The sequence below is a fragment of the Trichechus manatus genome, unplaced genomic scaffold (assembly GCF_000243295.1).
Source record: "Trichechus manatus latirostris isolate Lorelei unplaced genomic scaffold, TriManLat1.0 scaffold00004, whole genome shotgun sequence".
In the NCBI taxonomy this organism is placed as follows: Eukaryota; Metazoa; Chordata; class Mammalia; order Sirenia; family Trichechidae; genus Trichechus; species Trichechus manatus.
This window is the reverse complement of record NW_004443940.1, coordinates 8,345,445-8,359,671: the sequence shown is the minus strand read 5'-3', so window position 1 is coordinate 8,359,671 and position 14,227 is coordinate 8,345,445. Positions and strand designations below refer to the sequence as shown.

Sequence of the window (14,227 nt, the reverse complement as noted above, 5' to 3'; positions counted from 1 at the left end):
GTCAATCCGAAATGCGGAACTAGCAAAATCTCGCGAGCTAAGGGTTTGCCCCTGCCCCGCCCGCCGATAGGGACGAGACGCGCCCTTTAGCCACGCCCCCTTTTAGAGCTCAGCCAGTCAGCAGCCTCCAGGCAGGGAGTTCGCTTTCTTGCACGCGTGGTCCTCCGTCTAGGTGAGGCCAGCTAGGTACTGCTGGGTTCTGTGCTTGCTACCTAGGTCGTATGGGGGTCTCTATGAGCGCTGTCCATCCCTGCAATTTTTAAAATTTAATTTATTTATTATTAAGATATAATTCACATGCTGTAAAATTCATCCTTCTAAAATGCACACTTAAGTAGGATTTTTTTTTTTGTATGTTCACAGAGTCTCGCAACCATCATCACTAATTCGAGAATATTTACATCACCCCGGAAATAAACCCCGTCTCCATTAGCACTCACTCTCCATTCTCCCCTTCTCCCAACTCCTGGCAATCATTAGTCTAGTTTCTGTTTCTATGAATGTGTCTAATCTGGATATTTCATATTAATGGAATCATAGAATACAGTCTTTTGTGTCTGGTTTCCCTCACTTACCATAATGTTTTCAAGGCTCATCCATGTTGTATTCTGTATTAGTACTTCATTCCTATTTATGGATGAATAATATTTCATTGTATAGTTATACCACATTTTGTTTATCCACTCATTAGTTGATGGACATTAGGCTGTTTCCACTCTTTGGCTGTTATGACTAATGCTGCTATGAACATTCCTGTATGGGTTTATGTGTGGACATGTGTGTTCATTTCTCTTGGGTATAGACCTAGGAGTGATAATGATGTTTAACCTTTTGAGTAGCTGCCAAGTTCATTTCCAAAGTAAGTAAACCATTTTACATTTCCACCAACAATGTATGAAGATTCCAATTGCTCCACATCCTCATCAACATTTGTTATTGTCTATCTTTTTGACTACAGTCTTTCTGCACAGTTCTACTCTGACACATATGGGGTCACTATGAGTCAGAATCTACTTGAGGGGAACGGTAGGTGTGAAGTGGTATCACATTGTAGGTTTAACATTGAGCATCTTTTTATGTGCTCATTGGGCATTTGCACCAATTTTTTTTTTTAATCTTACTTTAATTTTACATCAGGCCTCCAAAGGACCATCCAATAACTCAAAAAGGGGTTTGGGTCCAATAAGAGTCTTCCTTCAGTCTCCGTGATATTATCATCCCTTTGTTCCTCAACATGCATCAGTCCAGATTCTGCACCCTGCCCACCCTCCCACAAAAATTTTTCTCACCAAGGCCACCAGTGTCTTAGTTTCTAAATACCATGGGCACTTTCCAGCCCTTATCTTACTGGATGTTTCTTCGATATTGGCCTTTCCGTTCTATCTGACCCATCCTGCCAGACTCCTCATTTGATTACAATGATTTTATTTTTCAAGAACCTCTTTGTTACTCTTTCATCTGGCTTCTTCTAGAAGGTGGGAGTAGGGACACAGAGAAGGAGGAAACTATGGCCAGATGTGTTGGTAATTGTTTACTTTAGCCAGGCTTCTTTTGGTAGCAAGTGACAGAGGCCCACCCTATTATTTCCATGGGACCTGTCTTATACTTTCTGTCCCAGTAGACTGTGAATTCCTTGGGGGCAGAGACATATCTTGTTCATTTGTCATCCCCAGTGCTCAGCACAGTACCTGCCACAAGGAAGCTACTCAATAAATGATTATTGAATGAATGTGGACATAGACTTCACCTTTGAGGAATTTCCAGTCTAATAGAGGAGACTGACAGGAATAAGTGGTAATCAGTACAGTATTATCAGTAAAATGAAAGGTAATTTCATTTTAGGGAATGAAAATTCCTTAAATTCTAGGCTTTTTATGACTCACCCTTAACTTACTTTTCTAGCTTCATTGTCCAAGGATGTGCTCTTGCCAAACAATGCCTTGCTGTTTCCTATTAAGCCTCAGACCTCCTTGAGTCCGTGCTACCGTGCTTCTAATTCTTTCTGACTGGAATGACCAATATCCACATGCTACTCTGTCCCTCAGGACCCAGCTGGAAGTCATCTTTCCTTCCTCCAAACTTTGGTAATGCTTTATCTGTATCCTTATTACAATATATAATTATAGTTCAAGTTAAAAAGTAGTATTTGCATGGTAAACAGCAATTGTGTTGGGTAGTAGGCCTTTGAGGGCTTATGTGTTTATATTCTTTTCTACTTTTCTGCATATTCCAATTTTTCCCTAATAAGAAAATACTAATTTTTTTAACCTTTTCTTTTTTTGAAAGGCAAAGTAAGGTACAATAGTGGCTAAAAGCTCAGACTTTGGAGCTAACTGTCTGAGTTTGAACCCTGCTAGTGCTTCTTAATAACATATGACCTTGGGTATTTTCATAACCCCTTGCCTCAGTTTTCTCCTCTGTAAAATGGAGGTAATCTCATGGGATTGTGAGGATTAAATGAGATAAGGTATATTAAGCACTTAATGCCTGAAATATAAGTACACTCAAGCAATATTTGCTATTTAAAAGGTAAGAAATTTTCACATGTCTTACCAACTCTATTAGATGACCAGTTTTCTAAAGGCAGAATCCTTGACTTATTTATATTTTACATGTGCCTTGTGTGGGGCCTTGTACATGGTAAGTATTCAGTGAATATTTGCTAAATGAATGCAATTGGATATTTGGCTAAATATTTTTTAGGCTATTTTTTAACTGACGTAATCCCTGCATTTCAGCAGTTTTTTAGTAGCTTGGTAATTAGTTGGCATGTGTTTGCTCAGAGAATATGGGCATTCACTTTTTTTTGGGCTTTATCTGTCTCAGATTTCCAGGTTTCCCCCAGTGGGGAACAATCTTTGCTCAAGTGACAGTGGAATTACCAGATATAGCAGTGCATATTTCTTGGGAGGGGCAGAAGTGCCTGGATCCTTCGTAAAAGCAGTTCTACAAAGAAGTCGTGTGGGAAAACCGCAGGGATATTATAGCACTAGGCGCCTGGAGTAAAAGCCACAAAGTAAATCCTATGCTAGTTCTGTACCCTTGGCTTCTGAGAAAGAATGTTGTTGGTAGGTACCATTGAATCAATTTAGACTCATTGTGACCCTATGTGACACAGTAAAACTGCCCCATAGTGTTTTCTAGGCTGTGGTCTTTACAGGAACAGATCACCAGGCCGACAGGTCTTTCTCCCATGGAGCGGCTCAGTGGATTTGAACTGCCAACATTTCCAGCCGAGCACTTAGCCATTGCACCACCAGGTTCCTCTTGAGAGAGAATATGCTATTCAACTCTAGAGCAGTGTTTTAAACTAGAAAGTACGTCTGTGTGTATATTCTTGGATACTCATGTGCTTTCTATGAGAAATTTTTACATGATATTTTCAGTTTGTTGTTACATACTTATTCAGACCAGTGCCATCCAATAGAAATATAATGTGAGCCACGTATATAATTTAAATTATTCTAGTATAGGGTTGCTGTAGGGTCGCTATGAGTTGGAATTAGACTTGATGGCAATGGGTTTTTTTGGTTTAGTATAAATGTTAAAAAAAAAAAAAAAGCAAAAATCAACAAAAACCCAAGTGGAATTAATTTTAATATATTTTATTTAACCCCACACATCCAAAATAATATTATTTTAATATGAAAACAACTTTTAAATTTTTAATGAGATATTTTACTTTTTTTTTCATTCTAAGATGTAAAAATATGATAACTAGGATAGCAATATAGTCCACTTAGGGATCAAAGGTAAGACGATTTCCCAGTAAGACAGTGGTACTTAAAATTTCCTTTGGGGATAAAATCCAGGGGTTTGGTGTCTAAAAAAAAAAAAGTTGGAAATTGCTGCAGGGCAATTTGTTCCCCACCAGGCACAGTCTATAATGTACAAAGACTGGGAAGTTTTATTCCCTTCTTGGCTCAAGAGAGATCCCTGCACACCATCTGGACAGAACAGATGCTGAAAGCAGAAATTATAAAGCTGCCAGCTCTGCTTTGTCAGCAACTCCCCATGCCCTTTCCCCTCCCCTCCCCTCTCCGAGTTTCCATTCATCAGCAGTTTCCCCTCCCAGCAGGATTTGCAACCTTACACTTTCATTCCAGGTAAATGCCCTATCCCATCATTTGTAAAACTCCAGCTTTACCAAAATAACCTCCAGCATAAGAGGACTTCCCCACTTCGGTCATAGCAGGGCCCCTGCGCCTCCCAGCCAGCCTCTGTCACAAGTGGGTGAGAAGAGACACCTGGACACTAAAGTTGCCGTCCCTGCCCATCTCAGAACTCAGGTCGCAGACTGAAAGTGAAATCTCAATGTATTAGTGCCCACCAAAGCTTGCTCAGTAAAGAAGTCCTGTAGAAGTTTCCACTTTCTTAAGTCCACTGTCAAATCTGTCAGCCGCGTATATCACTGAATAAGATACATAGCTTCTGCCCTCGTGGAGCTTACATTCAGGTAAAGAAGATAGATTGTAATCAAATAATCACACAAATAGATGTATAATTACAAATTGTAGTAATTGTTTGGAGGAAAAGCACAGAATATGCTTAAGAGAATATAACAGGAGAGACCTAGACTGGGGAGTCAGGAACAGCCCTCTGAGGAAATATTACTTAAGCCAAGCCCCCAGAGGATGAGTTAGCTGAATGAAAACAGAAGGAAGAGGGTCCACTCAGAGTCAAGAGTGTGTGCAAAGGCTTTGAGGCAAGTAAGAGCCTGCTACGATCAAGGAACTGAAAGAAGCCTGCATGAAGAGTGTGAGGTAGGCAGGGAAGAAAGTGAAGGGAGATGAAGCCAGCCACCAAGAATTGTGGATCTTATTTTAAAGCTTGGTGACTAGCTTTTGAAAGGTTTTCAGGAGAAGAATAATCCAGTTATATTTTAAAAAGCTGAAACAATTAAGAGGCCGTTGTTGTTGTCTGGGATGGAGATGGAGTTGACCTGGACTAGGTCAATGTACAAAAGTGCATGGAATGGAGATATATTTTGGAGGAAGAATATACAGGTCTCAATGAAGGGCTAGATGAGGCAGTCAAGTCTGACTCCTGTTTCTGACATAAACAACTGATAACTGTTGTTTCCATTTACTGAGATAGAAGAGACTGGGAGGAAAAGCAGTTTTGAGGTTAGATCAGGAGTGTGTTTTGGATACTGATACTGAAATGTCAGACTATACAGATATATACAGATCTGGAGCTCAGAGAAGAGGCCCAGGGTGGAGATAAACTTGAGAGCTATCAACATGTAGGTATCTTCAGCTATGGCACTGTATAAAATAGACAAGGGGAAGGTAGAGAGTGAAGCGATGCCAAGATAGAACCCAGAGGAGCCCTGCTATTCGAAGGCCACATCAAGAAGAAGAAACTGACAAAGGGCATTGAGAAGGAGAAGCCAGAGAAGGAGGGGAACTAGGAGGTGTTACAAAAGCAAGAGGAGAGAGGAAGTGAAGTCTGTTGGATGATCTTGGAAGTTCCAGTAAGACAAAGACTGAAGGGAAAGTTTATGAGTGGTGATCATGGGAAAACCTTCTGACAGCATTCTTATGCTCATCACTGCAAAGATAGAAGAGTGAAGGCTTGTAAATGCCATCAGTGGGGGAAGGGATCAGGTGGGAACCAGGCATACTGATGAAAACCTGTTATCCAGGCATGTCTTACGCTTCTCTCGCTGGAGGGCAGCCTTCTTTGAAAGTGTATTCTTGAGTTGAAAACAGTGACGTATATATATACACACACACATATATATGCATATACATATAAAACCAAACTCATTACCGTTGAGTCGAGTCCGAGTCATAGAGACCCTATAGGACAGAGTAGAACTGCCCCATAGGGTTGCCAAGGAGCGGCTGGTGGTTTCGAACTGCTGACCTTTTAGTTAGCAACCAAACGCTTAACCACTGTGCCATCAGAGCCATATATACATACATATATATATATATTTGGCTATTTTCCTTTGCTATCCTAACTGTAAGGAGCCCGGGTGGTGCAAGTGATTTGCAATCAGCTGCTAACTGGAAGTTTCGTGGTTCGAACCCACCCAGGGGCTCTGCAGAAGGAAGACCTGACCATTTGCTTTGTAAAGATTAAAGCAAAGGAGGCTAACTTGATGACAGCTGATAACAACGACATCCTGACTCTCCCACATACTCGCTGTGCACCTAGGGCAATATTAACCTCTCTGTGCCTCATCTGTAAAATAGGGATAATAATAGGACAGATGTGAGGATTAGATGATACATGTAAAACACTTGGAACAGTACCTGCTACATGTTAGCTATTATTAGTCTCAGAAACTGAAGTTTACATTGTTGAATTCTTTCTCTTAAAGATCATTTCAAAAATTATTTTTCTGTGTTTTAAAAAAGAAAGATGGATTTGAAAATTACAAATGCCATTTACTAACAAGTTGGCAAGTATATTTTCTGTGCCTCAGTTTCCTCATCTGTAAAATGGGGATAACAGTAGATTTTATAGGGTTATTGTGAAGATTAAACAACTTATTAAGCATAAAGCCCTTAGAACAGTGCCTGGCACATAGTAAATGCTGACTGTTATATTGTTCTTTGCTGCAAATCGTCGCCCTGATATTACTACCACCTTTAATCTTGAATCTAATAAAGTCAGGACAGGTGAAAAGTGTGTAGAATTATTTTTCCATGATAATATACAGGTTTTAGTTTATTTTAATTAATCGTAAGGAGATAATAAACAAAAGCATGATGGTTTGGCATCTAAGTGTTGATGTTAAGGAAGATGAACAATATTTTCCATAATAGTTTTTGGTATTGCTGTCAGAATCCTTTATTTTTAAGCACTTTTGTAAAATACCACCTCTCTCCTTTTAAAAAGTATATAGGATTTTTCTAAGTGGTAAAAATTTGATACAAATTCTATTTAGCAGGTAAAAAGAAGAAAAAAGAGGAGGAGACAGGGATGGATTACCCAATAAGCAAGGTATGCAGGGGCTTAATTGTGCGGATTTACTAATCTGTAGTGAACAGTTTCACCTGCATTTCACCGTATCTTTGACGCGGTGAAACCCAGGGAGGATACTGTTCACTACAGGTGAAACCCAAGTGAAATTGTTGAGTTCTGTCCAGCTGAACACATTGCATTTGGCAGAATGTGGTAGCCTGAACGCACAAGGAAATCCTAACAAGGTTTACAGAATATTTAAGGAAATGGAATCTCTTTGAAGTTTATACTCTTAACAAGCTTACCTCTTTTCTTTCCCTTCTTTTCTTTCTTCCTTCCCCCCATTCCTTCCTCCTTTCCTCTCTACGTTTTCTTTCTTGTCTGCCTTCCCACCGTCCCTCTTCCTTCCTTTCTCCTTCTCCTCCTCTGAGGGGCAGATTCACCAGTAAGCACAGTACGCACCAGTTAATTATGCTTACTTATCCACCCAACTGCTGACAGGATTTGCCTTTCATCCCACCAGGCTAGAAACCTATTTAGGACGAGTTTGCTTCTTATTCCACTTCTTTACATCCTCAGTTCCTAGTACAATGCCATTTATCTAATCCTGGTTTTTTCCTTATTTTGCATAGTTTTTATGGTTTTATTTAGCACAAATAAAACTTGCAAGTGAGCTGTCTGTTCATTTTCTTCACTGTGCAGCCTGGCATTGGGATTGGTGACTCTGATGGCTAGCTGGGCTGCTCTCTCCCCAATGGCTTTGCAGTTCTTGGAGGAAATGTGTACAGTAAGCTTTGTTGCACATCAGCAGCACTTCCAGCTCCTTGACATTGTGGACCAGGGACTTGCTGAAGCCACTGGGCAGCATGTGCTTCCCTTTCTTGTTGCTCCCTAAACCAAAGCTGGGCATCAAGATCTGGTCCTTGAATCTTTTCTGCACCCTCTTGTCAATACTTTTGGGTTTGCGCCAGTTAAGATTAATTTGGACATATCAATCTGATCGGTGCCAGATGAACTTCTTGGTCTTCTTTTTGACGACCTGGGCTTCACAAGGGGTCTGAGGGCAGTTGATGCCAAGTAGGAGATGGCTCTAGTCCTTGGTGTTTTTTAATGCAGATACCTTTTGTTTCTGCTTCTTAGTCTTTTTTTATAGTTTCCAGTGCATATGTGTGTATGTTTTAAATAAAAAATATGGATATGGATTCTTTTTGTTAGAAAAAAGGCATAGCTTTCTCTGGCTGGGTGTATCAGAAGCTGGGCTGCTTTGCCTTAGTGCTGTCTACTTCAGTGGTATTGAAACAGAAGGCACCTTGGCTAAGAATTAGTATGTTCTGAGATGAGAGAAATTCAGGAGATATGTGTTATGGTGTTGAGCATGGCCCACATTGGCCTACTGTGGAAGCAGATGATGGAGGCCTTGATGTTCCAGGTATCAGTTCTCAGGGAGATTTTAGGGTCTTGAAGGGGTCTGGGGCAAGGTAGCGGGCTTGGGAGCAAATTTTAGCAATTTGTACTGAAATATTTCAATATTATAAGAACGAGTGTGACTATACTGGTGCATGTTGACTGATTATAAGCTCTGGGTTATGAGGGGTGAAATTTCAGTAATAGGCACAATCCTTACTTAGAAAGTGCTTGAGATGATAGAGCTTGTTGATTTATTCAGGTAAGTCAGTTACAATGGAATTTTGAGCAGTCTGTGAAATGGTTTGGAGTTCCTAAGCTCTGTGGTTCCATCTAGACATAGCTTCCTCCTCTGTAGGTTCCACTGCCAGGGCCTCCCCTGCTCATCAGTTCTCTCTCACCTACTTGTATTTTTAAGTTATTTTGTCTCTGTGTGTTCTTGATTCTTCCTTACGTGTCTATGAAACATTCAGGCCCACTTCAAGTGGAGGGCTAGAACCAACATTTTCAAGGCAGGCAGTCTGAAGTTGGACCCTTGAGGGATGTGTAGTAATTTTTTGCAGATCAGTAAGAGGAGGGCATTTCTGGCTGGCGAATAGTAGCAACCAAACACCATGTAAAAGTATTATTGGATATGCTCTGTGGAGGGCAGGGCAAAGAGAGTAAGCAGAAAGGCTAGTTGGGGCTGGAGTATAAAAGGGCCTGAGCACCTCCACCCTACAGAATTTGGACTAAAAATTGGAGCATAAAATACTTTTGTTAACCAAATGATATTTCAGTATAATACTATTGGAGCATAGAAGCAACTCCTTTTGTTAAGTACACTAAAAATATATAATAATGTTCTCATGGTTTCATTCTAGAAAATTCACATTTTTGGAAAATAGAATTTCCAAAAATTTTCAGGAGGGGGAGAGAGTTAGGTTTCTTAAAAGCAGGTCATGCCTGGCTCCTTTCCCTCTTCACAGCCACTGCTGCAACATGTACAGACCTATAAAGCCTGGACCCCTCCTCACCACAGCTTGCTGGGTGTGGTGAAATGAGTTCCTTTATGTGGCCTTCTGCCTTGGTTCTTTGGAAAAACAGCTTGAGAGATTTTTCCCCTGGGCCTTGAGTAGTTACTTTTGCCCTAGTTTTCTACCCCAGAGAGTTCGTTACATTTCCTGGGTAAATTGTGAACAACTTGGTTTCATACTTTTTTTTTCTGGTCCTGGGTTGCAGCCTGCCCTGTGATTGGTATGCACCTTGTAGGGATTGGTCAATAGACTATGCAAATGAAGTATCTGTAGTCTACTATGCAAATGAAGTGTCTGTGACTTACCTAGAGGAGAGATTGGTCAGTTTGTGGGCCCGGTGGGAAGGCCATGCCTTGAAATTGTTGAGGAGTTTGTGTATTCACTTGGCCCTCCTTATCCGTGGGTTCGGCATCTGCAGATTCAACTAACCTCGGATAGAAAATATTCAGAAAAAAAAAAGACATTTTTCCTTGTTATTATTCCGTAAACTATACAATATAACAACTATTTACGTAGTATTTATGTTGTATTAGGTATTATAAGTAATCTGGAGATGATTTAAAGTATACAGGAGGATGTGTGTAGGTTATATGTAAATGCTATGCCATTTTATATAAGGGACTTGAGCATCCTCAGATTTTGCTATCTGTGGGGTTCCTGGAACCAATCCCCTGTAGATACCAAGGGACGACTGTATAAACAGCCAACCACACTTAGATTTTTGAGACAGAGAAGCAGGAAGAAGGAAGAAAGAAGAGAGAAGTAGCAGAGAGAGAGAGGAGTCAAGGAACCTCCTAGAAGAGCTGTAACACAGGTCAAGGGCTGTAACATTGAAGACAGCGAGAAGCTGAGACGGGGCCCAGTGGCAGAGCCCATGGCAACAGAAGGCAGGGCTGAGAGGAGCCTGTCCTGAGGGAATCAAGAGAGCCTGTTCTCAGGGGGCTGAAAAAAGGCCTGCATGTTTGAGAGGAGCTGAGAGAGCCGTCCTACACTGAAGAAGGGAGGCTTTGCCTACATGCTTCCTGATCCTGATTCTGAGTTGTAGCCTGTTGATCCTGATCCCAAGTTGTACCCTGTTCCTTAATAAACCACTTAACTGTAAGTATGGTTTGTGAGTTCAATGTGGCCATTGCAGTGGATTATCGAACACAGAAGAGAAGTAGAGAGTGCTGTGGGAGGGATGGCTGGTGTCAGAATTGGTAAAAAGTTTGGAGAGTGGAGGTACGTCTGACCTCCACCTCACAGGGATAAGCTTTGGACTGATCTTGATTCCCATTATCCTTCCCTCTAGCGAAGTGATACAGATTCTGATGCTACTACTCCCACCATTTCACACTGGGTACAGGTTTTGCAGATCACATGCTCAGTCGTTTGACTTGCAGGGCATGCTCTGAGCTATACAGCCTTTCATATCCGCTGTCTTGAGTGTTCAGCACAACAGTCCTTCTCTTAGTCTCTTTTCTTGTTCACTGTATGTCTGCCTTATCCCCAAGTCCTGTGAGGGCAGAAATCGTGCTTTTTTTTTAAAGTTTGGAATAATTTCAGACATAAAGAAAAGTTGCAGGAAAATTTCAAAGAATGCTTGTATACTCTTCACCCAGATCCCACAATTGCTAACATGTTATATATGCATTTTTTTTTCTGAGCCACTTGAAAGTGAGTTGCAGACATGATGTCCCTTTATAAGCAAGTACATTCTCTTATAGAATCACAGTACATAACCACAGTATGGTCATCTAAATCAGGAAATTAACATTGATACAAAGCCATTAGCTAATCTGAAGACTTTATTCATATTTTACCAATTGTCCTATAATGTCCTTTATAGCATAAAACAAAAAAAAAAAAAGGTTTTTGGTCAAGAATCCAATCCAGAATGACACACTCCTTTAATCTAGAACAGCTCTTCATTTTTTTGTCTTTCATCACCTTGACATTTTTGAAGAATACAGGTTACTTGTAGAATGTGTTTCAGTTTGGGCTTGGCTGATATTTCTGCATGATTAGATGAAGATGTATTAGCATTTTCCAACATGTCAGGAATATGGCTTTTTTCCTGGGCTGTTTAAATATTCCAGGTCTGTGATCTCTCTTCTCAATGTGAAAATGAGAAATCTGTGACATTTTTTTAGGTGACTAAATGGTTTAAGAAAACTCATTTCATTATATTTTCAGACTTATTAAGTTATGAAGTGACATGTTCTCCTCAGAGCATCATATCAGGAAGCACATGACGTGTCTTTCCCATTACTGGTGCTAACTTTGACCACTTGGTTAAGGTGATGTCTGTCAGGTTTCTCCACTGTAAATTTACCATTTCTCCACTTAGTAATTTTGTAATTAGTATAAGTATTTTGTGAGGATGATGCTTTGAGACTATGTAAATAGGGCTGCAGGATGAAATACAGGACTCCCAGTTGAATTTGAACTTCAGATAAACAACGAATACTTTTTTTCTTTTTTAGTATGACTCCCCAAAATTGTTTGTTATCTGAAATTCAAATTGAACCGGGCATCTTGTATCTTTATTTGCTAAATCTGGCAACCCTATATGCAAATACCCTGTACCTCATCAAACTCTCACCCAGTTATTTTGATATCCATTGGTAATTCTTGCCGAATCAATTTTTAGCATGATTTTGCGAAATGGTGATTTTCTAACTCCGTCATTCCTCTACATTTATTAGTTGGTATTCTATCTGCCAGGTAGCCTTGGTTGCGCAGTGGTTAAAGCGCTCGGCTAACTAAAAGGTCGGCGATTCGAACCCACGCGCCACTCAGGGGGAGAAAGATGTGGCAGTCTGCTTCTGTAAAGATTTGCAGCCTTGGAAACCCTATCGGGCAGTTCTACTCTGTCATATAGGGTCGCTGTGAGTCGGAATGGACTCGACTTAGCGTATTTGGTTTTTGGGTATTCTATCTGCCTGTCTTTTTATCCACCCTTTACAGTGCCTGGCAGAGTGCCTGGCACACAGTAGGCGTTCAGATATTTGTTCAATCAATGAATGAACGAAATCTCACCAGTGTTGGCCCGGCTTCGGTGACACCAGCTGCGTCAGACAGGGGCTTGCCTTCCTCAGCCAATCACCGCAGGCTACCAAGGCTTTGGAGCCTTCCAGGGCCTTGCTCCTGGCTCCTCTTGCTCCAATCACAAGCAGGGCTTTACAGGACTTTGCTTACGTTTAATAAAGACAACCGATTGGCTACTTCGGTTACAGCAGGCCCAACAGAGAGCAAGTGGAGGGGAGCAGAGACCAATGGGTGCTGGCAGGAGGCGGGGCCCGCCACGCGGCCGCGGTATAACCGCGCGGCTCGCGCGCGCGCTTCTCTCCCGCGCGGGCACCGGCACCGGTCATGGCTTCCTCTTCTCTCTTGGCAACGTTTGCTGCCCGGCTACTCCGGCCAGCGCAGAGCTGCCGTCCCCGCCATCGCTCCCTCCACCTGTCGGCAGTGCGGTAAGAGGGTCAGGGAACTGAGTCAGCGCGGAAAGCCGGGGAGAACGGAAGGCGGTGGCGGCGGGGGGGGGGGGAGGACTGCCCGAGGGTCTCCGAGGGGCGTTCTTCTTGAGACTCTCTGCCCTGGGCGGTGGTGGCCACCGAGGGGCGTGGGTGTGGCTGGGCGACGTGGCAGCAGAGCGCGGCAGCAGCCAGCATCTTGGACTCTCGCTTAGCGCGGTAGGCTGGTACCATGAACTCGCCTTTCGGAGGAGCCGGTCTCCCTCAGGGTTGGGGCGTCCTCCAGTCTCGGGGACAGTCTGCCAGCTGGACTGGGCCGACGGTGCAGCGCGACGGCGCAGGCGGACTGGGGGGCGTCTGGATGTAGTAGGGACACAAGAAGGTAAAGAGTTGGGCCAGAGCCTACTGGCCTCCCTTGGCTGTAATGCTCAGAGTTGGCTTGGGGAAGGCAGAGGAGCGCTTTAGCAAGCGCTGGGAAGGGTCTGAGTGAGCAGCCTTCCGCGCGCGGTCCCCTCCCGGGACCCTAGCGGCGGCGGACGTTGATGCAGTCTGATGAAATCCCGGTGCCGCCTTGCTGGTTGGGTACCGGCACTTCCCTCTACCGGCGGGAGGTGGGTGTGGCTCGCGCTGCTCTTCCAGACCCCCGCCACCACTACCAAGAGAACAAATGTACTGTGGTCACCAGGGCTTTGACTGCAGACCTCACTCTGAGCTGAGTAGTGCCAGGCAGGAGTAAATGGAGGTGATAAATAGGAAGAGGAAAGTGAAAGGGAAAGCTCTATTCATCTTTCACTAGAGACGCAGTAGGTTTTTTCTGATCTTTCTGGACCTCAGGCTGTCATTCGTAAACCTAGGTTGGAGAGTCCTCTTGGGGAGGAGGGCTGCGATTTCTCTCCCCAAATCTGCACTCTCTGTCTCGTCAACCTTTAGAGCCTTTCTAGTGCCAGAGTCCTAAGCAGTCGCTTTAATGCTCAAACGTTTACTCAGCCTTACTGAGTGCTAGGGCTCGGGTTACTGGGCTAGGCTGTGGGAATTCAGAGATAAATAAAAGCTGTTCTTTCCTTGGTGGAACTCATGTACCTGTTTAGGAGCAGAAGACAGATATAATTTCTACTCAGTGTAAAAGTACTGTAAGAGACATTTCCAAGATGCTGTTGGGGCATAGAATGTGAATTAATGTGTGTTTTTTCTTTTTTCCCATACAAAAATTTGTACATACATTGTTATGTGACTCTAATTGCTCTCCCCATACTGTGGTAGCACACTCCTGCTTTCCACTCCTGATTCCCCGTGTCCATTCAACCAGCTCATAACCCTCTCCGCCTTCCCATCTCACCTCCGGACAGAAGCTACCCGTTTAGTCTCTTGTATCTACTTGAGTTAAGAGGCACACTCCTCACGAGTTATCACTTTATGTCCCACAGTCCAGTCCAA

At 42.7% G+C, this 14,227-nt stretch overlaps 1 protein-coding gene and 1 pseudogene across 1 annotated transcript in view; one reads left to right on the top strand and one right to left on the bottom strand.

Annotated features, from left to right (window-relative positions):
* Nucleotides 1-7,515: 7,515 nt before the first annotated feature.
* Nucleotides 7,516-12,694, bottom strand: LOC101352584 (60S ribosomal protein L32 pseudogene; annotated as a pseudogene).
* Nucleotides 12,671-14,227, top strand: part of MTHFD2 (methylenetetrahydrofolate dehydrogenase (NADP+ dependent) 2, methenyltetrahydrofolate cyclohydrolase) — an 18,680-nt gene continuing 17,123 nt past the window's right edge. Inside the window, exon 1 of the mRNA XM_004369186.2 lies at nt 12,671-12,793. Within this exon, the coding sequence (XP_004369243.1) occupies nt 12,693-12,793 (101 nt within the window). The 5' untranslated portion in view covers nt 12,671-12,692. The remainder of the gene's footprint in view (nt 12,794-14,227) is intronic.